At 59.8% G+C, this 27,021-nt stretch overlaps 3 protein-coding genes across 7 annotated transcripts in view; all 3 read right to left on the bottom strand.

Annotated features, from left to right (window-relative positions):
- TBCD (tubulin folding cofactor D) overlaps nucleotides 1-3,724 on the bottom strand; it is a 155,034-nt gene extending 151,310 nt beyond the window's left edge. Inside the window, exons 1-2 of one of the 2 annotated variants that reach the window (XM_045085596.1) lie at nucleotides 3,384-3,723; nucleotides 2,221-2,271 (exon numbers count right to left, since the gene is read on the bottom strand). In XM_045085596.1, the coding sequence (XP_044941531.1) occupies nucleotides 2,221-2,271; nucleotides 3,384-3,567 (235 nt within the window). In that variant the 5' untranslated portion in view covers nucleotides 3,568-3,723. Of the gene's footprint in view, nucleotides 1-2,220; nucleotides 2,272-3,383 lie in introns of both variants that reach the window. The other variant, XM_045085595.1, reaches the window with a different exon arrangement.
- A 1,266-nt stretch (nucleotides 3,725-4,990) lies between these two features.
- FN3K (fructosamine 3 kinase) lies at nucleotides 4,991-12,003 on the bottom strand. Its single transcript, XM_004748630.2, has 6 exons — nucleotides 11,817-12,003; nucleotides 9,633-9,784; nucleotides 9,424-9,515; nucleotides 9,054-9,136; nucleotides 6,259-6,381; nucleotides 4,991-5,425 (listed from the first exon to the last, which is right to left on the bottom strand). The coding sequence occupies exons 1-6, from the start codon at nucleotides 11,955-11,957 to the stop codon at nucleotides 5,087-5,089; spliced, it is 930 nt and encodes a 309-aa protein (XP_004748687.1). The 5' UTR covers nucleotides 11,958-12,003; the 3' UTR covers nucleotides 4,991-5,086.
- A 4,418-nt stretch (nucleotides 12,004-16,421) lies between these two features.
- LOC101684879 (fructosamine 3 kinase related protein) lies at nucleotides 16,422-24,343 on the bottom strand. Of its 4 annotated transcripts, none has more exons than XM_045085612.1 (6): nucleotides 24,213-24,343; nucleotides 20,478-20,629; nucleotides 19,782-19,873; nucleotides 18,797-18,879; nucleotides 17,670-17,792; nucleotides 16,422-17,426 (listed from the first exon to the last, which is right to left on the bottom strand). In XM_045085612.1, exons 2-6 carry the CDS (start codon nucleotides 20,618-20,620, stop codon nucleotides 17,088-17,090), a joined length of 780 nt encoding a protein of 259 aa, XP_044941547.1. In that variant the 5' UTR covers nucleotides 20,621-20,629; nucleotides 24,213-24,343; the 3' UTR covers nucleotides 16,422-17,087. The 4 variants fall into 4 exon arrangements, with proteins under 4 accessions (XP_044941547.1, XP_044941545.1, XP_044941546.1 ...); XM_045085610.1 differs by lacking the exon at nucleotides 24,213-24,343 and adding an exon at nucleotides 23,826-24,034; XM_045085611.1 differs by lacking the exon at nucleotides 24,213-24,343 and adding an exon at nucleotides 23,826-23,962 and having other exon boundaries at nucleotides 20,478-20,868.
- Nucleotides 24,344-27,021: the final 2,678 nt, after the last annotated feature.

The following is a 27,021-nucleotide window of genomic DNA, read 5'->3' on the forward strand; positions in this document are numbered from 1 at the left end:
GTTCAGAAAGACGGCACAGCCACCCACGAGAAGAGAGACCGGAGAAGCAGACTACTCCGCGTGCTTTCCGCGGTAACCCGCACCACCGCACAAGATGCCGGCAAACAGAAACGAAGGATACAAATCCACAAAGAAACAAAGAAGAGAAAACAACAGCCCAGAGATATCAGCTGTGACTTGGAAGCTGGACAGTGGCAGGGAAAGCCAAGGTACCTGGAGCCGCCCAGCAAGAAGTCAGAGCCGCGGGGCCAGGAACGGCCCCGGGCGGGACACAGGGAGGGCTGAAAACAGAAGGGACTGCTCTGGGGTCTCCAGGCCACAGCCCCTTCTAGGCAGAAGACCAGAGGTTTATCTCTCGAGAGTGGTGAACACCACAGCCATTAGCCACACCTGGAATTTCTTTTATTTAAGCCAAATAAAGTTTTAAATTCAGCTCTTCACTCATATTAGCTATATTCAAGTGCTGAGCAATCCCATGTGGCTAGGGGTGACCTTACCAGACAGCACAGATCTAGAACATTCCATCATCACACAAAGCTCTACTGCAGAGGTGCTCTGGAGGGAGTAGGTGCCAGAGGAAGCCAGGACACGGCTGACAGAAGCCACGCAGTCAGCGCCTGACTCAACAAGGAGTAGGCAGAAGTCTCCAGACTAGGAGGCCACAGTGGGACGCTCCCCAACAGGGCGCCAGCACCCAGACATGTGCTCCCAGGTAGGAACATCCACCCAGAAGACGACTCTGAAAAATGCCAAACCAAGGACAAGAGCACTTTCATAGTAAAAACAAGGGACACAATAAATGCAAGAACATCTTCCACAAGCAAAACAAAAGACCGCTCCTGGAAACTTGACATCCGATTCACAGGGACAGAGAGAGCAGAAGCAGAGAAACGACCAATAACACACCAGAAGCCCCTGTGCCCAAAGATGTAAGTCTTCAGGCTAAAACTGTAAAGTTAATGCCCAGCATAAGAGAAAAAGCCCAGAGCAAGTCACACTCTTATAGGACATCAGCTTCTAGAAACTTCCAGCAGCAAAGAAGTCTCCTGAAAAAGAAACTTGGACTTGGTAACAGTGGATAAGGGAACCATACCTTCCGTCTTCCACCAGACAAGCTATCGACCAAGTACGAAAAAGCATGTACTCTGCCTGAGACAGGTGAGAACTCAGAAACCTTACCTTCTACAAAACCTGGCTACCTGGGAAGAAAAAAAAAAAGCCCACACCGCACCGCCCACTTTTTAAAAGGCACATAGGCAGACGCTAAAGCGAACCCCTAGACATGGTAACATGTCTGTGGAGTTTCAAGAGCCCTGTGGGGCAGGTAGTGCCAATAATCCCCATTTTCCCGATGAGGAAACCCGGGCCAGAGCAGCTGAGTGGTGGTGCTGGGACGCAAACCCAGGCGGCCTGGCCTGGGGCTCCTGCACCTAACCCCACCCTGTGCTGCCTTTCGATTTAAGTTACTATTGCTTCCTCCTTCCTAAGTCCGCTGCCTGCAGTGTTACTTTTGCAGACAGAAAACAGAGAAAAAGTTATCAGTTATCAGTATGAAATGGGTCAAAAATAATGAGAAACTAAACAAAACAAGGCCACTCCCCTAAACTAAGTTAAGGAAAGCTGAGCCTCACGGTCTCCATGTACAGAACAGAGCCGACCAGGGATCCCGCATTTACACAGCATCCTCAGGTGCTGGGAGGAGTAAACGGTGACCCTTAAAGCACTTGATGATAACAAAATGTGCTTGAAAAACAAACAGATTAAAATACACATGATGGGGGCGCCTGGGTGGCTCAGACGGTTGAGCCTCTGCCTCCCGCTCAGGTCATGATCTCAGGTCCCGCCTCCCACTCTCGGCTCCACAGGGACCCTGCTTCCCCCTCTCTCTCTGCCTGCCTCTCTGCCTACTTGTGATCTCCGTCTGTCAGATAAATAAATTCTTAAAAAAAAAAAAAAAATACACACGACGGGCAAAAAAGAGGCTCTTAAGTAACAGCAAGGAAGAAAGAAGCTCCAAGACATGTGCCCACAGCCCAGGGCGACACTGCGAACTCCCAGGACCACCCCAGTCCGCTAGCATTAGTTAGCCCTGCTCACCAGCGAGGTCAGGCCACTTCATCCTGACACCCTCTGCCCGCAAACACACACACACACACACCCCAGCACCACACACCAAGGCCTTTGTGATCTTCCTGATCCATCATCAGCCTCTGTTCTTACCGAGGTGTGGGTCCAAGAGATGAGGCTGCTCCTGGTATTTGTCCATGATTACTAAAAAGAAAGACAGGGGAACTGACCCACAGGCCCCAGCGGACTGCCAGGTGCTGCTCTTCAGAGCACGGGTCACCTGGGCAGCCCCCCCCCCGCCCTCCGCCCGCTCCCCACACCCTCCTCTCCCACCACCCGTCCATCCTTCCACCCTCGCAGGGCGCACGAAGCACCGTGCCCTCCGCGGGTCCAGCCCCCCGGAGCCCACGCTCCTCCATCCCAGGCAGCCTGGTTTCCGCCCCTTCCAGCAGCCGGCGGGGCTCCGTCCAGATCCGAGGCCCACACAGCGCCACACCTGCCAGCGTCCCGGGCACGGCAAGCCGGCTCTCCGCGGGGACGCCCCTCACCCCACAACACTTCCGTGCACGGGACACGGGCTTGCCACCCCCCGCCCACAACCAAGGGAACAGACTCCGAAGCGCAACGCAGCTCCGGGCCCAGGGGGCGAGCGCGCGTCACCCCCGCGGTGCCTGCGAACCGCGCCGCGCGTGCAGCCAGCCGCCACCGTGCCCGTCCCTGCAGTCGGAGCGTCGGCGCCGCAAACCTCGGCGGAAATTCCCTCAGCCGAAGGGCCCGCGAAGACGGCTTTACCGAGTCACAACACGCTTCCGCTCCCACCCTGCGACCCCGGGAGTCGCTGCCTCCTCCGTCATCAGAGACGGGCGCCCGGGGCGCCGCCCGCCGCTGGCTCTCCGCGGCTGGACACCAGGAACCTGCCCTGCGCGCTCCCCGCCGGGCCCCGCGGGGCGCAGGCCGATGGGGGCCGCCCCCGGACCGCACGGCCCTCGGCTCCCCCGCCCTCCGGCGCCTTTGTCTGCGGCCCGCGGGTGCGCGGCGGCGCCTCCTGTCGCCGCCGCCCGGTCCGCACAGCCGTCTCGGCGGGCACTCCGAGGACTCCGGCCGCCCCGCGGAGGTGCACACCAGGGCCCTCACGCCCGGCCCTCCGCACCGCTCCTCAGCGGCCGGCGGAGAGGGAGCGCCCGCCGCCCCGCCGCCCCGCCGCCCGCGCCGCCCCGCCGGCCCCGCCGCCCCACGGCTCCCACAGGTGCGCGCCAGGAGCGAGCTGCAGCCCGACAGCGCGCACACCGGCCACCGCGCCGGGGCCCCGCGCGCACCTCGGAACCGCTCCAGGGCGCCCTCCTGGGCCGCCCGGTCGCCGAGCACCGCCCGCAGGCGGCCGAGCAGCGCACGGGTCTCCGCGCTCTCGCCGAACGCCTCCAGGGCGCCGCCGTGGGCCAGCGCCTCCTCCTCCGCCCCGTCCTCCGGCGCGCTCGCGGCCGGCTCCTCGCCTAGGGCCATCCTTGGCGTCCCGGCCTGCGCCCGTGGGCTCGAAGCCCGGCTACGCGCAAGCACCGGGTGGGAAAGGCGGGCGGCTGCCGGCTGAGGGACGACGGCTGAAGCACAGGCGGCGGCTACCGACGCGGGCCCCGCCCCACGACCTCCGACCTCGCGCCTCGGACCCGCTACGGAGCGCGCCGGCCGCCAAAAGAGCGAGCGCAGAGGCGGGGCCGAGCCCCGGGAGGCGGGGCCGAGCCCCGGGGGGCGGGGCCCGCGTCAAGGGAGACGATCAGGCGAAGACTGCGGCGCGGGCTGGGGGCGGGGCCCACCAGCCGGCGGGGTGGGGCTCTGAGCTCGTGGGTGGAGCCCAGGAGGGGTGTGGAACTGAGCCCGCGAGGGGCGGGGCGGGGGGGTCTGAGCTCGCGGGTGAGGTGGGGCGGGGACAGAGTCTGAGGGCGGGGGAGGGGGGAGGGACGGAGTCTGTTGGGGGGGCTGCGGGGGTGTCTGAGCCTGGGGGTGGGGTCTGAGCTCTGGGCGGGGGCCTGTGGGTGGGTCTCAGTCGGGGAGGGGTCTGAGCCTGTCGTGGGGGACGGGTCTGAGCCCCGGGTCGGTGGGCTGAGGGGGGAAGTGGCCCGCGCTGGGAGCGGAGTCGCAGCCAGAGTCGCGGGAGACCCACACCCGCGCCGGGCTACCCCCGCCTCCCCGTACACGCGAGCGGCCTCGCCGGAAGAGACCCAGGCCCTGAGCCCCGCCCCCCACACCCCGTCCCTACCCCACCCCGACACACCTGACGGGAGGCCCGCTGGGCAGTCACACCCCCAGAAGAGAGGTTTGGGCACCGCTACCCCGCGAAATTGGAAATTTTGCAAGAAGTAATAAAGGCGTGGCCACGTCTTCAGGACGCAGCGCGGAGGGCCAGTGCCCCATAGACCCCGCCCCAATGCCACCTGCCCCAGCCCCCCTTCAAGGATGTCAGCCCCGATGTCCCCAACCAACCGGCCAACCCGGCCACCTGAGCACAGGGGACACCCCTGACACCCCAGAGGGCCCACCCCACTGCCCGAGGTTCTCTTGCCGTCCAGCCGCCAACACAGCAGATGAAGAACGGGGTGCTAGCTAAGCACACCACCGGTCGCCGCAGCCCGGATACTGAGAGCCTCCACTCGGCGAGGGTGGACTCACAGATCCATTCAGCCCCAGAGAGGTGGCTCCAGAGGTGAGACCCATCTCCTGGTCCCCAATTCTGTCTAAGCCCGAGTCCACAGGGACGTGTGACCCCAACTTCCTCCTACACAAATCCCAGGCCTGTGTGATTTCTGCAACAGTTACCATGAAAATATCCGAATTCCCCCAGATCACCGAATGTAATGAGCCTGTTGGGAACCTGTCAGGTGCCCTGGGCCCCCTGTCCATTAGCCCAACTGCAAGACAACTCACACCGTGGTCCCTGAACCCCTGACTTTATTGGTCCCCGAAGCCATCTCTGGTGCTGCCCCGTCCCTCATCTGCGAAGCAAGGCGGCAGGAGTACAGGCTGGGGACTACTGCACAAGCTTCCGCATGGTGCCCAGGGACGGGCTCCTGTACCCCTGCCCAAAGTGGTTCCAGTGGTTCAGGTAGTTAAAGAGCTGGTACAGCAGCAGCCGCTTGTCGAACCCCGGAGCCTTGGGGATCTTCCGGTGGTAGGCCGTGAAGAAGGACCTGGGAAACCCCCCAAACATCAAAGCAATTGCCAGTTCAAACTCCGAATGTCCATAGAAGGAAGCTGGGTCATAAACAATGGGCCCGGCGTCGTCCTCAGCCACGTTTCCCGACCAGAGATCTCCATGGAGAAGGGCGGGGACAATCTCTAGACCGTGAAACAGATCTGGGATCTTCACCTAAGAAAAATAAAGATTGCCATGGGACTATGAGCCACGGCTGCCTCATCCAATACTTGGAAATAAGGCAAAGATGACCTCATGTTTCTTCAGGGTCCAACCACAGCCTGGTCTGGGAAGCCCAGGAACAAGGATCCCTGAGTCCAGCAGAATGCCTTATCTTACTCTTACAAATGTAGGTCTGAGCGCTCCACAGCCCTAATGATGTCCACTCAGTAGAGACCTCAGGGGATGTGGCCCAGCAGGTTACCAGCCGAATAACCTGAGTGGAGGGGTTTTCAGGCACCTCAGCAACCTTTCTCTACTGCCCCTTCTCTTCTCAGCACACCCGGGCCGACTCCTCCCAGTACTACGGGCCACTTCATTAGTGAGTCAAATAAAATGTCCCGCTGCATGTTCACCCTGGATTGACACGAAAATTCTGTTCTTCACATTTGGAGAGTTACATTCTCAAACTAGTCACTCCAGGGCATCTGTTGCCCACATCTCTAAGAGGTGAGACATCCCTGCTTTGAGAAAGAACAGGGTAAGAGTGGATAAGAAAGCAACAGTAAACACCATCGCTTATGAGCCATGCTCCTGCGTGTCACATGAGCAAAGCCTGAGGCTAGGTGCTTGGTGACTGAGCCCATGAGACTTGCACTCAAGGGCCAAGTATGTCCTCAGGTACCATCCCCTTCCCAGGTTCCCCATCAGGCCAATAGTCAGGTACTGATGTGTCCACACTTGACCAGCTCTGCTCCCGGGCTCCACTCCACCAGAGGACCCCACACAAATGCAATGGGCTCAGAAAAGGACAGCCCCTGTCCCCAAGAGTAAACATCTGTACCCACCTGCAGCTGTGACCAGAGCTCTCGTGCCTCTCGGTCAGCATAGTCCTTTTCAATGAGGTCCAACTGTGCCTGGAGACGGTGCCGAGCAAAGAAGGTTGGCCAGTCCTCCTGCCACTCGTTCACCTGGACGATGAGATGGGGCTGTGCTGCAGCTCTGCAAGGCAACGGCCCACACCCAGGCACAACCATGAACAGACACAGCAAACACAACAGCTTGCCGACAGAGGAGATAGATGGGGTCATTACAGCTACTCAGCCCAAAAGAGTGCGGAGAAAGAGGGAAAAGGGAAACAAAGAACAGATAGGACAGGTAGAAAACAAAGACCAAGACAGATTCGCCCTAACCATATCAGTAAAAGGATTACATGCAAGGGGTCTAAGTACCCCAGTCAAAAGACTAATTCCAAGCCCTGTACGAGACGTGCCCTTTACAGAGAATGCCAGAAATAGGTTAAAGGGATAGAAAAGCTACGCCATACTAGCTCTGGTCAAAAGAGAGCCGGAACGGCCGTCCTAGTGTCAGACAGGAGATTTCAGGGATGAAAAGAACCTAAATATAAGGAAAGTCAGGGGCACCTGGGTGGCTCAGTGGGTTAAAGCCTCTGCCTTCAGCTCGGGTCATGATCTCAGGGTCCTGGGATCGAGCCCCGCATCGGGCTCTCTGCTCAGTGGGGAGCCTGCTTCCTCCTCTCTCTGCCTGCCTCTCTGTCTGCTTGTGACCTCCCTCTCTCTCTGTCAAATAAATAAGTAAAATCTTTGGGAAAAAAAAAATTGAAAGCAGGCAGGGAGGTCCTTTCCCCAAACAGCCTGAGGCATATGGGACGGCAGCTCCTCCCTCCCCATCTGTCTGTCCAAGGCTCCATCTCCCTTCTGGATGGCCAGGGTATAAAAGACACAAACTGAGTATCAGGAGCAGGACACCAGCACTGGCCAGCCTGGTCCCTCCTCCTGGACAGAGGGATTGTGATCCCCTCACCCAGAAAGGGCAGGACTTGGGCCTGAGTTGCCAAAGGCAGGGCCACCTGAGGGCACTGCTGGTGGGAGCCAGCCTTTACCTTGACAGAGGGGCAAGGCAGTGAGGGGGTCGGGCCCACACTCTGAAGCCGGGCTGTGGGTCAAATCCTGGCCCCCCACTCGCTAGCTGCATGGCCTCCCTATTCCTCTTGGCTTCTCAGTGCTTCTGTTTTCTCATTTATAAAAAGTCCAATAACAACACCTACCTCCTAAGGTTGCTATGGCAACTGGGGGACTGGTGTTGGATAAAGCACTTAGAGATGTGCCCAGGGAGTGGCCGTGCACGAAATGCCAGTGGTCCCAAGGGGGCTTAGCACACAGCTGTCTGAGTAGCCCGCTGCCACCGCTCAGGGTTGACCCACCAATGGCCGCAAGCCCCGAAGGCCCACACATCCCTCCCAAAAAGCAGGACCCTCCTGGAACTTCTGGGCTGGTCCAGGCACTCCAGGCAGGACCATCTGTCCTACCTTAAGGTGGACTAAGTGTCCACCCAGGTCCCTCACCGCTTTCTGGCCAGCTGAAGCTGAGCTAAATAGGTTCATTGGTTCTGGAATCTAAAGGGGCACACGGGGGCAGTCTGGGTCCCTAATGGACCAGCCCCATTTTCACCGACTTCACAGATTGGGATTTTGTATGTGATTTCATTCCTTGGTTCTTGAAAAGTCACTGTGCAAGGTCAAGTGGGGCTTTGGGGAGCCCACAGCTCTTAACATCTGAAGCAGGACACCAAGCTCCATCCGGCCCCTCTGGCCCCCAGCTCCAGGCAGATGTGTAACCCGGGGGAGCTGGCTTCAGCAGAGGCTTACGAAGTCCTAACAAATCTGGGAAAGCACTGTGTGGACAGATCCTGAGGGACCCCGGATGCGAGACCCAACCGTGGGCCACAGGACCCCAGATGCAAGGGCCGCCCAGTGGCTGGGAGCCCTAAGTCTGGCTCAGGCTTCATAAGGATGTTACCCCAAGTACCACTCACCTTGGAGACTTGCCCTCTGCCCACACAGGAGACAGGGAGGGACCAAAGGGTAACTAGTACAGGCTTTCTTGTACACAAAATGCCTAGAATGGGCAAATCCGTAGAGACAGGAAGAGGTGATGTGTTACCAGGGCTGGAGGCAGGGACTGGGGAGTGACTACTAACTGGTAAATGCTTTCTGCTGGGGGTGAGGAAGATGTGCAGTAATCAGACAGTGGCGATGGCTGCACAACTCGGGGATATACTAAAAACCACAGAATTGTACGTGTTTCTCTCGGTTTTTGGTTTGGTTTGGTTTGGTTTTTCAAGTAGGCTGCATGCCCAGTGTGGAACCCAATACAGGGCTTGAACTCGTGACCCTGAGATCAAGAACTGAGCTGAGATCAAGAGTCCGATGGTTAACACTGAGCTGCCCAGATGTCTCCATCCACTTGGAAATAAGAGAGTTTGCGTCAGGAGAACTACAACGGCCCGGAGTAGGGAACCAGGACCTGATCCCTGACGGGAGCGCTCCCTCACCTCGGCCCACTTCAGTCCCCACATTCAGCACACAACCTCCTGCGGTGAGGTCTCTGCACTGAGGCGCCCTCTGCTTGGATGCTCTGCCCCCGCCCCACAGCCCGCCCCCTCCTCCGAGCCCCGCCCCCACAGCCCGCCCCCTCCTCCGAGCCCCGCCCCCGCAGCCCGCCCCCTCCTCCGAGCCCCGCCCCGCCAACTTGGCCTCCGCCTTCCCATCGCAGGATCTAGGCTCGCGCTCGGAGCTCGGAAGTCCGCGCCTTCCTGGTGCGCAGAGGACGCCGGCACTCACCTGCGGGATGAAGCCGCAGCACGTCACCCTGTGGAAGCCAAACTTGGTCACGTGCCGGGGCTCGGCTCCCTCAGCCCTGCGGCCTGTGGGCAGAAAGAGCCGCTGTCCTTCTCTTCGATGCCAGAGCCCAGCAGACGCCCGGATGGGCGCCGTCCCCGACCCGCCCCTGCCCGCACCCCGGCCCAAAGTGCTGGCCAGGAACGCGTCCAGAGCTAGTCCGACGACCCACCTGCGGGCGCCCCCAGCCCTCTCTCCTGCGCAGCAGCACCGCGGGCGACGGGGTGCCGCTCAGCTCCGGGAAAACTCAGCGCGCGACCCCCCGGGGCACACCAGGATGGGGGCAAGGGCGCTCAGAAGCGCACCAACGTACCCACTGTGCTCTCCTCCTCCTCCGACTTCTCCCTGAGCTTCTGGTTGTGGAGGTGCAGGTCGGCCAGCTGCTCCCCCAGTCTGGCCGCCTGACTGAGGAAAGAGGCGAGGCCACGGCTTCACGCAGGGAATCCCGCACCAGTGGGGCCTGAAACACTCCGCTCTGCCCCCTTCCCTCTCCTCCTCCTCCCTCCCCCCACACTCCCGCACCTGCTCAAGCCCCTCATCTTCAGATGCTCCATCACGAAGGCAGCCCCACCTCCAGGCAGGTCAATCACCTTGATGGGCCGAGGCACCCGCACCAGGCCTGTGCTCTGGAGGGCTTCCAGGCTTGCCATCTCCCCCTCAAACATCTGCCGGGCCTGCGTCGGAAAGAGGCACCGTGAGTCCAGCAGGGGCCTCTGCCGCCCTGGACAGGAGCCGCTGCGCGGGATCCCAAGCACCTGGGACCTGCACCTACGGAAAACTAGCTGGAGAGCAAGATATCAGCTTCTCCGAGAGTGGAGTGCAAAGTGGGCCACTTCCTATAGGAAGGGGCTGCAGGATGAGGCTGTGCCTGGGGCCGGGGGTGGGCAGGACGCTGATGCCCCCGCCCCGAGTGCTTCCTCTTGAGAGGAGGGAAGCCCAGGGCAGAAGGAGGTGCTGGAGGTGCTGGAGGTATGGAGCCCATGGGAGAGCCCATGGGAGTGTCGAGTGTGCTTGGGGGTACAGTGGGGTCCTGCAGGATGCTGCCGGGGCCACAGGTACCATGGGGTGCAAAGGAGATCGTGAGGTACCTCAGGGGGCTGTGGGAGTCCTGGGGGTAAGCTGGGGTGCTGTGGAGGTTCTGGGCGGTGCCATGGGGGGGCTGTGGGAGGGCCGGGTGTGCCAGGGAGTACAGTGGGGTGCCTCAGAGTGTGGATTAGTGGAGACTCTGAAGCTGGACCTGGTCCCCTTCCTGCCCACCTCACAGCCTCAGGCAATCCCAGCAGGGCAGGAGCACCACAGGGGGGCCTGAGGCCGCATCTCTGAGTGCTTGGGATACACACTGGGGGCAAGGGAAGGCAGGGCAGAAGGCCAGCAGGGCCTGGCTCGGGTCCAGGGCCTGTCCCCAGAGATAAGCAGGCAGCAGGGCCTGGGGGTGGGAAGGAGCCTCACACCCCCCCAGGAACAAGACAGAAGGAACAGCCTCTGCTGGGACGCAGGAGCCGTCCCATTTCTGAAACATTTCCCACAAATACCCCGATTTTAGACCAGGCGAACTCTCACCCCACATACACTATTAGTTGGTTAGAAGTGTGGTTATTAATGTGAACACATCTGGCTAAAGAATTATTTCTCATGAGGCCAAAGTACTACGTCCACACGGGCAGAGAATCACACCCTTTACTTCGGAGTACTCAAGGGGAAACTGAGGCGAGGCGTCCTCCACACCGCCAGCCCACACCTAGGATTCTGAAGGAAGGGGTGGCTGGTGTCAGGGAACATTCCGCAGTCCCCAGCAATCCCAGCGGCGCTCCCAGGGCTAGCGAACCCCCAAACATACAGGAGCAGAGAACACCTGGGCTCCAGACAGCCTGTGTCCCGAGGGCCTCCCCTGCCGTCTGCTCACCTACTGTGTGCCGGCACCTAGGCTTTCAAGGGCAGATGGTGGGATCCTGGCCTGGGGGAGCACTCCGTGAGGAGGGTTCTGCAGCCTGCCTGGACCCTGAACCCAAAGTGCTTCCCAGGAGGTGGGGCTTATTTGGAGGGCTCTTGGTTCTGAAAGGAAGTTCCCTGACGGTTCCCTGGACCAGACCCAACCGTCATCCACCGCAGGTGGGCAGTGCTGCAGGGGGACAGGGAGGAGCCTCTCTGCAAGTCCTTCAGCCCGTGGCCAGCACCCCCAACTCCTGCACAGGCCCTGGCTCATGGGCCACGGGGGAACCTCGCGGAGTCACCCTCGGCACCCGGGGTGCGCTTGCCCAGGCTAACCTCCGTTCGGGAAAGTTTACTTAACAGCAAACGCTAAGCAGGAACTACCCAGCTTCAAACACGAGCACAGGCCCGGACTCGGGGGGACTGGGTCGGGCCCTCGCGCTCCCTCACCGAGCCTCGTCTCCAGGTGCTCCTCCTGCCGGGTGAGACGGACCCACGCGCTGTGGAGGGCGGAGCCTGAGGCCGGCCGGGGGAGAAGCAGACGCAGCCCGGGGCTCCAGGACGCCGAGCCTCGCGCCCCCCACGCTCGGTGGGCAGAGAAATAACAGCGAACGCGGGTTATGAACCCGCTGACAAAGCCCCGCGTCCTTAGAAAATGCTGGAGCCCCGCGGCCCCGCAGGTGCCCGCTCCCGGCAGGACCGCCCGCGCCCCGCGCCCCGCGCCCGCCCTCCCCTCTCCAGCCTCCGGCTCAGGCCGCGGGGGTGTCGCGGCCGCACCTGCGTCCGGCGGTTGACCTTGACGAACACCGGGCCCGAGTCCGTGTCGTAGGCACGCCCCTCGCTGATGCAGCCGGCGCCGGGGCTCCCGAAGGCCCGCAGGGTCGCGGTGCGCAGCTCGGCGCGCAGCAGCTGCTCCATCGCGGCGGCGGGCAGGGCGCGGGGCGGGGCCGGAGGGCGCAGACGCGGCCCGGGGCGGAGCCGCCGCTGCAGAGCCGCTGTCCAAGGGGGCGGCTCCCGGGCTGCGCGGCCTGCGGGTTCCGCGCGGTCCTCCGCGGCGTCCGGTCCCCGCGCTCCCCGCCCGCTCGCGCCGTGGGGGGACCGAGCCGGCCGGAGGCCGAGGGCCCGCGGGGCCTTTCCGTGGGGACTGGAGTGGGGGCGGCGCCCTCCGCCTGCGTCCGCGCCGGGCGCCCGACAACCCTCGGTGGGGCCCACCCACGGGGCGCCCTGCCAGCACCTCCCGCCAGAGGCTGCACGAACCATTGCTGGACGTCGGCCCAGCCCCAGCGGGACGCAGGGCACAGTTCAGGGTAGGGTCCGCTGTCCCTGGGACACGGGTCACAGGCCCAGTTAGGTCTCGCACTGTCGGGACACGGCTGGGGGTCCTGACCACATCCCCTGGCCCAGACACTGTCCAGTGAACCCGTCGCCGGTGCTGGGCTTGTTCATCCGGGCACTTGGTGACCATCACAGGTCGAGGGTGCCCTGGGGGCTCTGATACCAAGTGGCCCACCCTACTAAGAATGGAACCCCCTGGTAAGAGACCTGCTGCCCTCAAAACACACATGCTGCAGGCGCCTGGGGTCTCAGTTGGTAAAGCCTCTGCCTGCAGCTCAGGTAAGGGTCCCAGAGTCCTGAGATAGGGGCTCCCTGCCTTGCTCCCTGCTCAGAGGGGAGCCTACTTCCCCCTCTCCCTCTGCCTGCCACTCCCCCTGCTTGTGCTCTCTCTCGCTCTATATCTCTCTGTCAAATAAATAAATAAATAAATAAAATCTTTTTAAAAATATACATGCACACACATGCACAAGGTCATTGCAGAACCGCAGGCGGGATGGGAGAGATTGTGTCCATCTGTGGAAAAGGCATCTACCCCTGCATGTCTTCCTCCTCCTACACTTTTTCTCCCAGCCTGGTGAAGCCCACCTTCTTATTGCATCTTGAGGAAGGGTTCCTGAGGGAGAGATGTGAGCTCTTACACTTCTGCAAATGTCTTTATTCTCAATTGACATTTTGGCTGGGTATAGAATTCCAGGTTGGAAATGAGGTCCTGTTCCTTCATAAACAAGAAGGTCCTGCTCCACTACTTTCCTGCTCATTTGGTATTGAGAAGTTTGAGGCCACTTTTGATTCCTCCTCTTTGTGTGGAAACTTTTCTCTCTCTGGAGGCTTTTAGGGTCCTCTCTGTGTCCCCAAGATCTGACAATTTCCCCCAAGAGGTGGCTGGGGTAAGTTTCCTGCCATCCCCAAGGCAGTGCAGGTGAGCTGTTTCAGGACAGAAACTTGGTCCTTCTACCTTCTGAGGTTGTCTTCAGCTCTTTAGGGTTTCCTCCCTGTCTTCTCTGTTCTCTTTTTCAGAATTACAAATATTGGCCTAAAGTAGGTCCCAAAGCTGCCAGAGTTAGGCACCCATGAGCCTGCAGGCACCATGGGGGAGATGCAGGTCTTCACTGAGCCTTGGGCATGGTTTTGCCCAAGCAGGGTCTGAATGTGGCAGATGGCAGCCAGACAGTGGCACAACACCTTACTGGTGCTGTAAGATGGGACCCCAGGAACTTGGGGTCCCTTCCCAGACCTCCCAGCTCCTGTCTGAGCAGCCAAATCCTCCATGTGAAGACACATGCCAAAGGGAGCACTGTAACTTTGCAAACTGGCCTCCTCTCAAAGGTATGTGTGAGTTTTGGTCACCAGCTGGTTAGAAGTTCAGTTGGGAGATGTGATCAGGGACATCCAAGCAACCCCATGAACTGAGTCCCCTTTCTGAGGCAGGGGGACTGAGATAATGATGAGGTCATGCGCATACACTGGACTCTCCTGCCTATTCAGAACCCTTACCGTGACACAGAGTCCAGTGACACCAAGAAGGAAAACAGCCCACAGCCGGGTAGGGCTTTTGCAAAACTGCTCAGAAAAAGGACCCCAGGAAGGCAGCAGGGTTGGGGGTTGGAGTCCTAAGGCCCTGGCTGCAGCCTGAGCCAGCAGAGACACTGCCCAGGTGTCCCTTCTGGTCCATAGCTCTGGCCTCCACCAGGAATTGTGCTGAGGACATGCCCCTCAGGCAGATGACTGCTCTGAGAAAGGGAGGGGAATTCTGCCACCTCTTCAGAACTCAGATGCCTTCATCTCTGTGCTGTTTCTGCACATATTTCAGTGTGAGCAATTCTTCTGCCCAAGAGGAAACCCACGCAGCAGACAGGCTATCTGATGCAAGATGCCTTGGAAGCACATTCCACTGGAAGGACGAGGAAGTGTCCCCCGCAAGTGGGGAGCCAGGAGCAGCACCCACAGGCAGGCACTGGGACAGCGCGTGGGTGTCATTATCAGCCCCCTTTATGAAAGAGGGAACCAAAGCTCGAGTGGCTAACCTAAGAGCCTCCTGTGCTGGTCCTGGGCCCTACCATTACTGTGGTAATGGTAAACGGAACTCACGATCCCATACAGGGCAAAAACTGGGAGGACACCACCGACGGAGGCCCCTAGACACAGAACAGGCAGCCAGAGACCACATCGAGGGCACAGAACTGACGTCCTGTTTCAGGCAGAGGCATCAAAGTTTCAGGGCCATTCTCATCAAAAGGATGCTCAGAAGCTTGGCGGGGGGCGCCTGGGTGGCTCAGTGGGTTAAAGCCACTGCCTTTGGCTCAGATCATGATCCCAGAGTCCTGGATCCAGCCCTCACATTGGGCTCTCTGTTCAGCACGGAGCTTGCTTCCTCCTCTCTCTCTGCCTGCCTCTCTGCCTACTTGTGATCTTTGTCAAGTAAATAAAATCTTAAAAAAAAAAAAAAAACTATTAAAAAAGAAAAGCAGCAGCAGCTTTGAGGTGGGAAGGTCAAGTTCGGTTATCTGAGGACTTCCTTCTGTGGAAACGGTGGTACTCTGGCAGGGGCAGACCATGATGTGTTTGGATACAACATTCCCATTTCAGTAAGAAGTATAATGGCCCCAGAGACACCCCTCACCCCTGCCTCTGGCAGCCTTTTGGGTGCTCACGGCTGCCCTGAAGGGCTCGAATGTCTTGCTGCCAAGGAGTCAAGGAGCTGAATCCGAAGTCCATCCTGTGTCTAGCCAAATCTCCCTGATAGTCCAGAGGCCAGCAGGCTGCCCTGGTGAGGACAGGAGGCAGGCTGCTGCCAGGACCCCATCCCACAGCTGCCCTTGGAAGTGCGGCCCCCAGTCAGAACCTCATCCCCTCTGCTCCCAGTCAGCCCAGACCTACCCCCAGGGAACAATGCAATCTCTGTGCTGGGATGACATGTGCTGAGAGGGGATCTCACGAACCCACCCACCAGCGCTTGGGTTAGGTTCCAGGCTTCTGGGTCTGCAGCTTATACAATTTTGACTTTTTTTTTTTAAGACTTTATTTATTTATTTGACAGACATAGATCAGAAGTAGGCAGAGAGAGAGGAGAAAGCAGACTCCTCGAGCAGAGAGCCCGATGCGGAGCTCAATCCCAGAACCCTGAGATCATGACCTGAGCCAAAGGTAGAGTCTTAACCCACTGAGCCACGCAGGCACCCACAGCTTTTTTAAGATTTTATTTATTTGACTGAGAGGGAACACAAGCAGGGGGAGGGGCAGAGGGAGAACCAGGCTCCCCACTGAGCAGGAAGCCCGATGTGGGACTCAATCCCAGGGCCCTGGGATCATGACCCGAGCCAAAGGCCCATACTTCACCACCTCAGCCCCCCAGGTGCCCCATAACAACTCTTTATATAAAAATATATACACATATAAAAAATTATAGGTGCAAAATTAGGTATAAAAGTTATTTTTTTTAAATTTTAAGATTTCTTTTATTTATTTGAGAGAGGGCTAGAGAGCATGCACAGGACAGGAGGAGGCAGGAGAAGCAAACCCCCTGCTGAGCAGGGAGCCCGACGCAGGATCGGATCCTAGGACCCTGACCACAGCCAAAGGCAGTCGCTTAACCAACTGAGACACCCAGACGCCCCCGAAAGTTGGTATTTTAGAATGAGCTATCGTACAAGCAGCCGAGTTTAAAAAGCTGGCAAGTCCTGCACCACCACCAAAGCCAGGAGACACGGGTGCACGGCTGTGATACCACCTCCTGCCTGGGGCCTGGCCACACCCTCACTGATGGCACAGCTCCCAGGAGGGGCCTCTGGGAACCTCTCTCCACAGCCCACTGGTGACCAAGCCTCCCCGAGCGGCCCACGAGCCTCACCCGGTCAGACAGGAGAAGCAGTCCTCAGGCTGTCCGTATGGGGGGAAACTCTGCGCTATTCTCTTACAGAACAGTCGAGAAAAAAAACTGCTCCTAAGAAACAAGGGTTCTGTTTGTCACAAGGCATTACAGAGGTCTCTTGGCAAACACCGAAGATAAACATTGAGTTCCGATGCAAATGAAGGAAATACACAGTCCTGTGCATGACTGAAATCAGTGAAAGTTTATTCAAATGTTTATGCAAAAGGCTTTCTTAGCTTCGACGGAATCAGAACAGTCCCGCGTGGGGTTAGCGCTTTTACACAAAGGAGCAGCTCACGAGCTTTAGGAGGGCAGGCAAGACGGGGTGCTGACAGGAGGGATGCAGTGGCTCCTAAACTTACCCAGGACCCGCAGTTTGGTCACTCCCAGAATGAGCTTCCAGGCTGCTCGGCCTGTGGCTGGCGCAGAGCGGGCCCGGAAAGGAAGGGAATGAGCTCGGTGAAACCGGCCGCAAGAAGCCGACCACGGTGCCGGTTTCATGTCTACCCCCACGTCTAACCCACCGGGAGGCATCTTCCCCACATCAGAGTCGCTCCCGGAGAGGAGACGGGAGGGGCTGCCGAGGAACACGGGCTCAGCAGCAGCTGGCACGCTGGCCAGTTCCAGCTCAGCCTCCGGGCAACAGTGTTTCCACGGGGCCCACGCGATGGGGACAGGGCCCACGCGATGGGCCCACCACCCACCCCAGCGTGGTTTTACCCAGCCATGGAGCAAAAGGTTAGTGTGAAGACTCGGGGAAGCAGCCCTGCCGGCGGACAGGACTGGGGGCAGCAGGAGGCGCTGGCCGCAGGCATCTGGCTGGGACCTGTCCAAAGCAGGGACACTCACTGGGTGAGATCCCTCATGATGTTCAGCGACGACCCTCTGTACCCCGACCCAAAATGATTCCAGTGGTTCAAGTAGTGGAAGAGCTGGTAGAGCTGCTGGCGGGCCTCAAAGCCCGGGGCCTTGGGGACTGCGCGGTGGTAGGCGGAGTAGAAGGAGTGGCTGAAACCCCCAAACATGCCGGCTATCGCCAGCTCGTACTCCGAGTGGCCGTAGAAAGAGGCCGGGTCAAAGATGATGGGCCCTGAGGAGTCCTCGGCTACGTTTCCTCCCCAGAGGTCTCCATGCAGCAGGGCTGGGACGATGTCCAGGTCGCGAAACAGGTCAGGGATCTTTAACTGCAGGAAGGAAACCCATCCTCAGCCAAGTAACCAGCACATGTGGGAGGGACACAGACGCTTTCCTGTGTGGCCCAACTGCCCCAGCAGAGTGTGGCACACAGATGCACAGGGACACACACGGCTTGGACGGGGTGGAGGGACACTGACAGTCACCCCACTGGCCAGCCCAGTCCATCTCCTGTCCAGGCCTGGACCCCCGGTGCCTCGGGGCCTCCCCAGTCGGGCCCTGGCTGAGCTCACCTGCAGAGCAGACCAGAGCTCCCGGGCCTCTCTGTCCCCAGAGCCCTGCTCCACCATGTCCATCTGGGGCTGAATGCGCTGCCGGGCATAGAAGGCGACCCAGTCCTCCTGCCAGTCGTTCACCTGCGTGCACAGAGGAGAGGGGCAGAGCCCAAGGAAGAAGCCCAAAGCCGCAGGGCCCCGCTTTTAAGGGCAGGCTGGGGAAGGCGTGGTGGCTGACCAGGCAGACAGTGTCTCGTGGACAGACGGGGACCTCACCCTGTTGCAGAAGCAGGGGACCCTCCCATGCAGAACAACACAGGCCACTCTGAAGAGCTCTAGGGCACATTCTGTCCACCTGCACTCACGCAGGAGCACACCCAGAGCTGGCCTGCCCCTACCCCAAGCTTGTTTCTGACCATCCACTGGCCACAAGGACCCCTCTGGGGCCCCCACCCAGGCAGCCAGCACTGCCCTTCCCAGAGTGATGACATGAGGGGTCGCATGAGGCCCGGTTCAAGGACACCATTGAAGGCAGCAAGCACCACCTGACTACACAAGAGCCCCTCCCCCAGGCAGGGGACGCGCAGGCCTTGGTGTCTGTATGCACACTGGGCGAGCCACAGGCCTGCGAGGAGGGAGCACAGCCAGCGGAACGGCCCCAGAGTTCCACGGAGCAGGTGGGATCACGGAACACCAGCCTTCGGGCACTTGCCACCCAGAGCAGGTGTCTGGACAACCCCTCCCCACACTCCAAAACCTGAACAGTGTCTCCCGTGCCCCGGTACCTTCCAGGAATCCCTGAAAGTTTCCTCTTCTGAGAAGCCACCAGCACTGCCCGGGAGCACAGCCCCCACCCCTCCCCACTCAACATCTGCTGGGCACTGGGTCGAGCCCCGGGGCCCAAATTCCCAGGGGCCCAAATTCCACACCTCGAGACCCAGCACCCTGACTTGTTGGTCCTGTTTATCTGAGCTTACCTAGCGTGTGAGGCAGGTAAACCTCAAGTCAACCGCTTCCAAATCAGCCAAGAGAAAAAGGGAGCGAAGGCTTTTACTAAATTTCATAAAGGGGGAGGTGGGTTCCTTCCCTGGGCGGGTGACCTGACCTGATGGGAACGCAGAAGGCCACATGCTGGTGTCGCTCACCTGGGGGAGGTATCCACAGCACGTCACCACGTCAAACCCAAACTGGTCCACGAAGGGTCGCACCACCTGCCCGGCTCCTTTCCCTTGTAAGCAAAGAAGACAAGAAAGACGACCGGTTCCCACCCCGCTCTGGCTGCTCTTGGAGCTCAGCGCGGCGTTGAGGTCTGTCTTGCTGAGCCCCTCCCCTCACGTCCTCATCCAGAGACCAGTGAGGGCCCCCGTCTCCACAAACCCTCAGGGCCCGGGAACAGCCTGCTCTGCTTGGACTCAGTGACGCAGGACACCCACACCGCCCGGGAGAGGCGCCAGAGGCCGCTCAGAGGAGCAGCCACGCTGCATCTGAGAACGGAGGAAGGCAGCTCACCCTGTGACCTTTGGGAAAGGATGGCCCCCAGTGGCCAGCCTCGCCCTGGCCATCTGTGAAGAATAAACGGATTTGAAATGGCCTCCTGGGTGTCCCCTGCGGCTCCCCCAAACGAGGCAAAAACCCCGAAGGCCTGGACAACGTGGGCCTGGCAGGGGCAGGGTGCAGCCAACAGGACCCATCTGGCACAGCAGACTTGGCCGTCCACCCCTGGTGTGTCAGCTGTTCTGCTGGCACAGTGACCCCAGGGCGCACGCAGATCACCAAACATCAGAAGACGAGAACGCTGGAAGCACTAAGCTCTACAAAGGCTGGACGAGAGGGCCACTGGGCTGTGCCTCACGTGCGGCCGTTCTCAGGAGAGGAGGCACAGCACAGAAAGCCACTGCAGCTCTGACAGGCTTTCCTCTGGGGCAGGAGGCGTAAAGGAAGTAACAGGACGGGGGCAATACTTCTTCTTCCAAACACGCTACATTCCAGTACAGACTCGCGTTCCCTGTGTCCACTGTGTCCCTAGCCTTCGGGGGGACACTCCTCTCCTCAAGCATCAACACAGACCCACCCACATGCCCACGCTGGCCAGTGTGTTCGAGGGGCCCTCACGCCCACACAGCTGCGTACCCACGGTGCTGGCCTCCTTCTGGAGGGTCTCCCCACGCCTCTTGTTGTCTAGGTGTAGGTCTGCGAGCTGGGTTCCGAGCTTGGCAGCATGGCTGTGAAAGAGAGAGCGTCAGTCAAGCATGGGGCACGTCATCGTGGGGTCACGGCCTCATGCACAATCTCAGGCCACGGAAAGCAAGCCAAGGGGACATAAAGTTGGCTTCAGTGACCGAAAGGGGAATGAAGGGCCCCGGTTGTCTGGTGCTCTTTCCCAGCCTTTCCCGGGCAGCTGGGTCCCTTGTCCACGTCTCCTCTTGGGAAATTCCTTTCCCATCTGCTCTCAGCGTGCACAGCCGAGGGTTAGAGTTCAGGTTAGGTCCACAGCCCGTGATGCGTGGGGTCACAGGTCCCTCAAAGTGATACCCCGATGCGAGCTTTCAGGTATGAAGGGGCTTAGACTCAGAAATGAAACAGAGCCATGGGATGCCTGGGGGTTTAGTCCATGAAACCTCTGCCTTCGGCTCAGGTCATGATCTCAGGGTCCTGGGATCGAGCCCCGCATCGCGCTCTCTGCTCCGCAGGGAGCCTGCTTCCCCCTCTCTCTGCCTGCCTCTCTGCCTGCTTGTGATCTCTCTCTGTCAAATAAATAAATAAAATCTGTATTAAAAAAAAAAAGAGAACCAAAGCCAAGTTGGGGGGTGCGCTGCCCAGACAAACCTGCTCAGGTACCGCATGTCCACGTGCTCCATCACCAGCAGGCTGCTGCCTCCCGGGCCGTCCAGGACCTTGATGGGCTTGGGCACTCTCACGGTGTCCGTTCTCAGGATGGCAGTTAAACTTGCCATCTCGCCTTCAAACATTCTTTTGGCCTTTCCGAGAAATAATGGAGGGGGAGAGAAGGGAGAGCAAGATGACTTCTGGAAGGGGTCACGCGGACGTGTTTCCCCAAGCGTCGCAATCTGAAGCAGAGGCCACCTGAGTGCAGACCCGCCAGACGCAGATTCTTGGGCTTTCCAGCAGAGCAGGCTGCGCACTGAACGGGCCCAGGAGGAAGCGGGGGTCGCACGGTCTTGTTCTGGACCCTCTTCTACGCTCTCGCTGAGTCTCTCTAGAGGGAAGGGGAAGGCCTCGAATACTCCGCCCAACATCTGCTGCAGAGCTGGACTACGCATGCGGGCCATCATCTGACGGTACCCTGGCCACAGTCCTGTGCCACCTGGCCCTCCACCTGCACATGCTACGCACCTGAGGTCACCTCTCCCCAGGTTCGAGGGCACCTCTGACCTCACCATCCCATCGTAACCACCATGTCCAGTCTCCCCCAGACGGCAGCAACTGTCCTTCCCTTCACCTCCCTGCTCATCCTGGCAGGGACCGTTACGGCCGGCAAATCCCTGCCTGGAACACGCCTGAGCTAGCAACCTGTGTGAGCCCCACAGGGTCTGGCCTGCCCGCTCTCTGTGCTCCCCTGGGCTCCCCCCTACACCTCCACGCCCACAGGGTCTGGCCCTGCCCGCTCTCTGTGCTCCCCTGGGCTCCCTCCTACAACCTGCACGCCCACCTGTGCACACACCAGCACACGCGCAGACACCCCCGTGCTCCTCGACTGTGGTCTTCTAGTCCCCCACAGCTCAGAGCAGCCATGTGCCTCTGCCCGGAGCCCACCCCCACCTTTTGACAAGGTAGACCCTTCCTCATCATGCTTCCGATTTCAACTTAATATGTTCTGACTTCTCAGAAAAATCTTCCTCACTTCCCAGACTAAGTAACTACTTCCTTTTTAGTAGCTTTTTTCCCCCGTCAAAATGCTACAGAAGTATGAGAAGAAAGAGGCACCAAGGGGAGCACGTGACTCCAGTTTTCACCAAGGCTGCGCACTGCAGGACTGCGCCCCCACACACAGGACGCTGTCGCCCCGAACCCCTCTGGCTCCCCAGACCCTCGCATCCCCATCACCACGGATGGATCACGTCTGCTTTGTCCTTCTACGTGCAGAGCAAGCCATCTGGCTGCTTTGTCCCGCTGCCTTTGCTCTGCTGGTGCACCGACAGTCAGAGTTCACTCTCACCGCCGCGCACAGCCCCCCAGAAAGGATGGGCCCAGGGCACTGACTGGCAGCCGGGCAGCTTCGTGGGGCTACGAGGAAGCGCTGCTGGGAATGTTCCTCTCTGTAGTCTCAGGACTGGGTCTCCGACCTCGGCCAAGCTGCTCACGTTCCCCGCGTCTGCCGCCTGCCCCCTCCCCCGTAAAGATGGGTTAACACTGGGGACCAAGTTCCCAGGCTCGCGGCCCTGAGCGACTGAGCTGGCCGCGAACACTGGTGCAGCCCGTTCTGGACACTCTGCAAACACGTCATCGTCATCCCACCACCGTGGAGAGCTGACGGTACTGGCTGCTTCGTACCAGAGCACTGGTTGGGAAAAGCCGAGCAAGGGGAGAGGAAGACCGGTGACCTCCGGGGGACAGGCGCAGGGGTCTGGGAACGCAGCCAGAGGTGAAGCCTCCCTCACAGAAGTGTCTGTGGGTCCCTGAGAGGACAGGGAGGGACGCAGGCGCTCCAAAAAGGCTCTGGAGCTTAAGGGAGGAGGAGGACCCAGCGCAGGCAGAGACAGATAAGAATAATCTTGCTTCAAGCAGGTCAGCAAGGTGGGAGCTATCTCCACGCCCTCCGCGGGAGGGCACCGAGGCAAGTCCTGTTCTCACGCGGCCAGCAGATGCTTATGCCACGGCACCGCCACTCCCAGCAGCGTCCACACAAAGCCCCAAGAGTGCGCGTGCAGAACCACCTGCCACAGGACCAGAAGGAACTCCGGGGAGAAAGGTCAGCAAGAAGAGCGTGGACTTTAGGGCACCAGGCCACCTCCGCCGGGGGAACGGGTGGCTCCTGGTCTCAGGCTGGGCGCAGAGAGGACCCTGAAGGTGGAAACGCACAGGAAGGGGCCAGATGCCGCCCACGCGGGACGAGGCGGGAAAGCCGAGAAGCCCGCAGGAGAACGCGGGGAGGCCAGCACGAGCCGTGAGGGCTGCCGAGGGGGCTCCAAGCACCAACGGACCGACTCCCGCAGGAAGGCTCGCCCCGCAGAGCAGGGCGTGGAGGGGTCGGCTCAGAGCGAGCTCCGGAGGGGTCGGCTCAGAGCGAGCTCCGGCTCTCGCGGACAGCGGGCGCACGTCCGGGAAGAGCGCGGCAACCACGGCCAGGACGCTCTCGGGGCAGAAAGAAAGCGCAGCGCGGGTGTGACCCGGGGACGGGGTCCTGGGGGAGCCCCTGCCGCCCCGTCTGAAACAACGCGCTGCCGCCTGGGGCCAGCCCGGCTTCCCCGCTGACAGCGCCGGCGCGACCCGCCCAAAGGGGCGCACGAGGGACCGCCGCGGGACGTGCGGCTGCAGCGCGAGGCTCCCCTGCCGACTCCGGGGCCCTGCGCGAGGGGTCACGGACAGACGGAGCTTCCTGCACTGAGGGGCTCCCGCGGCCAAGGCCGCTGCCCCCGCCCGGTTCCTCGGCCCAAACCCACGTCCCAGTGCGACCCTCCCTGGCGGTGACGGGGCCCCCGGGGCCGGAGCCCGCTGCGTGCGGTCGGCGCTCGGACCCAGAGACCCCGGGGCGCGCCGTCGCCCCCGACGCGGAGAGCAGGGAGACGCGCCCTCGCGCGCGGGGGCTCTCGGCGGACACGCGCTCCCGGAGCGGAGACGCCGGCACCGCCGGTCCGCGGTCCCGCGGCCCCGACGCCAGAGGCAGCGGCTCGACGACCCCAACAGCACGGCCGCCCCGGCCGCCGCACGGGAACCAGACGCTGCCCGGCCCGGCCCGCTCAGACCCGCCGTCCCCGCGCAGCGCGGTGTCCCCAGACGGCGGCCCACGGGGCGCGCCCCCTCCGCGGGGCTTCCAGGCTCCGCCGCGGGCGCGACCCCAGGAGCCGCGGACACGGCCCAACGGCCCGGGGGCAGCAAGCGCCAGCGCCCCACGGCCCCGCCGTGCAGCGCCCGAACCCCGACCTCCGACCCCAGACCCGGGCCCGGAGCCGCCCCAGACGCCGCCCGCCCGCCCCGGCCCGCGGCGGCCCCGACCTCCGCCCTGGAGTTCACTTTCACAAACACGCGTCCTTGGTCCGTGTCGTAACTCTGGCCCTGGCTAATGCACCCGCCCCCCGAGTGACCCGTAGCCTTGACGAAGCCGCAGCCCAGCTCCCGCTTCAGCAGCGCCTCCATGTTCCCGCGGGCCCGGCCGCCGGCTGCTTCCGGCCAGCGAAAGGCCGGCGCGGGGACGCACGCAGACTGCGTGAGGCTCGAGAGGGGCGGAGCCTGGTCACGGGAGCACAAGGGGATTGGGTGGGACGCCGAGGGGCGGGCCCGGGCCGCCAAGACACCCTACGATTGGGTGAGGCGCCGAGGGGCGGGCCCGGGCCGCCAGGACACCCTACGATTGGGTGAGGGGCGGTGGGTTCTGGGACTCACCCCGGAGACCGGGCGGGAGAGCGGCTGCCCGGGGCCGGCGTCCGCGTCCGCGTCCGCGTCGGCTTCTCTTGTTCGCTCCTCCTACGTGACGACCGCTGGCACCGGGCTCCGCGGCCCGACGGAGCGCTCCGGGGAAGGCGCGGCGGAGCTCGCGGCTGGGCCCCGTTAGCCCCAAGCGGCCGGCGGCCTGGCGGGCAGAGACGGACGCCGGGAGCAGCAGCGGCCCGCGCCCGGGACAGGCGGCCCGGCGGCCCGCACAGCAGGGAGGGGCTCCCTCTCGGGCGCCGTGCGCGCAGCCGGGGGGCGCCAGCTCCGCAGACGGGCCGGCCGGCAGCGACGACGGACGGGCGCGGCGCGAACCCCGGGGGCCCGGCATCTCCGTGCGCTGGGCCGCAGCTGCGACGCCCGAGGGTGCTCGTCCGCGGGGCCGGGCCTCGTGGCCGCGACCGTTGGCCGCTCGCCCGCCCTTCGCTCACCGGCGGGACGCGCCGACTCGGCCGCCGCACGACGCAGGGACCGCCCAGCCCCGCGCGCCCGCGGTGCACGTCCGCGCGGCGGCCTCCCGCGCCAACCCGGAAGCACGGAGCGGGAGCCGCGGGCTGCGCGCGTCTCCCATTGGCTGGGCTCTGCCGGTCTCCATTGGCGGGGCTGTTGCCGGGGCAGCAGGAAACCTTCGGTCCCGGAGCTGGGTTAGTGAAGTGGTACCCACCTGCGAGGTGCCTCTCTTCCTGTTGGGTCTGTAGTGATACCCAGGGCTGGCCACAGAGCGCCCCCTGCCGGCCTCCTGACACCATTTTGGTGAGGCTTTCCTTGACTGATTATCACAGCGGACTGTAAAGGGTTAAGCAGTCTCTGAAAAGAACCAAAGGAGATTTTATAAATTCAAAACAAAAATTAATCTTACATTAAAATTAAAATGTAGAGCTACTGAGCCAATTTAACAGCTTAATAAGAGATAGCAAACTGGAAGAGATCAGAGAAATCGTGAAGGGGGTACTTGGGTGGCTCAGCCGGTTAAGCACTTACCTTTGGCTTAGGTCATGACCCTGCTGTCCTGAGTTCCAGCGCCACACTTGACTCCCTGGTGAGCGGGGAGCCTGTATTTCCCTCTGTGCTTTGCTCTATCTCAGAAAATATTTTTTAAAATTAAAAAAAAAACATAGATGTCAAGAATGTGGCACAAGGAGACAAAGAGGGGACTTACAGGCAAGGTAAGACACACGGAAAATAGTAGACATTTAGCTGGAGTTCCAGAAAAGGGAAAAGGAAGAGGCTATGATTGAACAGAAAATAGATGAGAACTTTCTAGAACTGATGAAATACACCAACCCTCAGATCCAAGTTCCCCCCAAATTTTAAACTAGATACACTAAAATTTCACACATAGTCAAGTAACAGTGAAATTGCAGATCACAAAAGGCACTGGAAATCCCTAATGTAGCCAGCAAGGAAAGTCAGTTTGCTTTGAAAGGATTAACATCTGGTTTCCCAACACAAATACTGAGAACCAAAAAATAGTGCAATGATTGTCACCAAAAGACTACGACTGCCTGATGATATAATACTTTAGATGGAAAACCCAAAACACTCCACTCCAAAGCAGATCTCATACAGGAATTCAGTAAAGTATCAGGATGTAAAATCAATGCACAGAAATCAGTTGCATTTCTATACACCAACAGCAAGACAGAAGAAAGAGAAATTAAGGGGTGTCTGGGTGGCTCAGTGGGTTAAGCCTCTGCCTCCGGCTCAGATCATGATCTCAGGGTCCTGGGATCGAGCCCCGCGTCAGCCTCTCTGCTCAGCAGGGAGCCTGCTTCCTCCTCTCTCTCTGCCTGCCTCTCTGCCTACTTGTGATTTCTCTGTGTGTGTGTCAAATAAAAATCTTTTCAAAAAAAAAAATTAAGAAAGAAAGTAACCTATAAGATACCTAGGAATAAACCTAACCAAAGATGCAAAGAGTCTATACTCAGAAAACTATAAAGTACTCATGAAGGAAATTGAGGAAGACACAAAGAAATGGAAAAACATTCTATGGTCATGGGTTGGAAGAACGAATATTGTGAAAATGTCAATGCTACCTAAAGCAATTTACACATTTAATGCAATCCCTATCAAAATCCCATCAACTGGGATGCCTGGTTGGCTCAGTCCGTTAAGCCACTGCTGCCTTCGGCTCAGGTCATGATCCCAGGGTTCTGGGATCGAGTCCCAAATCCGGCTCCTTGCTTGACGGGGAGGCTGCTTCTCTCTCTGCCTCTGCCTGCCACTCTACCTGCTTGTGCTCTTTCTCTCTCTCTCTCTCTCTGATAAATAAATAAAATCTTTTTTTTAAATCCCATCAACTTTGTCAAAGAAATGGAAAAAATAATCCTAAAATTTATATGGAATCAGAAAAGACTCCAAATAGCCAGAGGAATGATGAAAAAGAAAGCCAAAGCTGGTGGCATCACAATTCCAACCTTCAAGCTCTATTACAAAGCTGTCATCATTAAGACACTGTGGTACTGGCTCAAAAACAGACACATAGATCAATGGAACAGAATAGAGAGCCCAGAAATAGACCCTCAACTCTATGGTCAACTAATCTTCAACAAAGCAGGAAAGAATGTCCAATGGAAAAAAAGACAGTTTCTTCAACAAATGGTGTTGGAAAAATTGGACAGCCACATGAAGAAGAATGAAACTGGACCATTTCCTTACACCACAAACAAAAATAGACTCAAAATGGATGAAGGACCTCAGTGTGAGACAGGAGTCCATCAAAATCCTTGAGGAGAACACAGGCAGCACAGGCAGCAACCTCTTT

Source organism: Mustela putorius, unplaced genomic scaffold (genome assembly GCF_011764305.1).
Source record: "Mustela putorius furo isolate JIRA1106 unplaced genomic scaffold, ASM1176430v1.1 tig00000873_pilon_pilon_pilon, whole genome shotgun sequence".
NCBI classification, from domain to species: domain Eukaryota; kingdom Metazoa; phylum Chordata; class Mammalia; order Carnivora; family Mustelidae; genus Mustela; species Mustela putorius.

What these genes read in the sequence shown, in the direction of transcription:
- FN3K (XM_004748630.2), bottom strand. Translation starts at nt 11,957, where the DNA reads ATGGAGCAGCTGCTGCGCGCCGAGCTGCGCACCGCGACCCTGCGGGCC. An exon ending in AAGATGAGGGGCTTGAGCAG is followed by an intron (nt 9,516 to 9,632) that starts GTGCGGGAGTGT and finishes CTCTTTCCTCAG; the next exon opens with TCAGGCGGCCAGACTGGGGG. An exon ending in GGAGGAGGAGAGCACAGTGG is followed by an intron (nt 9,137 to 9,423) that starts GTACGTTGGTGC and finishes TTCTGCCCACAG; the next exon opens with GCCGCAGGGCTGAGGGAGCC.
- LOC101684879 (XM_004748633.2), bottom strand. Translation starts at nt 21,052, where the DNA reads ATGGTGAGGTCAGAGGTGCCCTCGAACCTGGGGAGAGGTGACCTCAGG. An exon ending in GACATGCGGTACCTGAGCAG is followed by an intron (nt 19,874 to 20,477) that starts GTTTGTCTGGGC and finishes TCTCTTTCACAG; the next exon opens with CCATGCTGCCAAGCTCGGAA. An exon ending in GCTGTGGATACCTCCCCCAG is followed by an intron (nt 17,793 to 18,796) that starts GTGAGCGACACC and finishes CTGTGCACGCAG; the next exon opens with GTGAACGACTGGCAGGAGGA.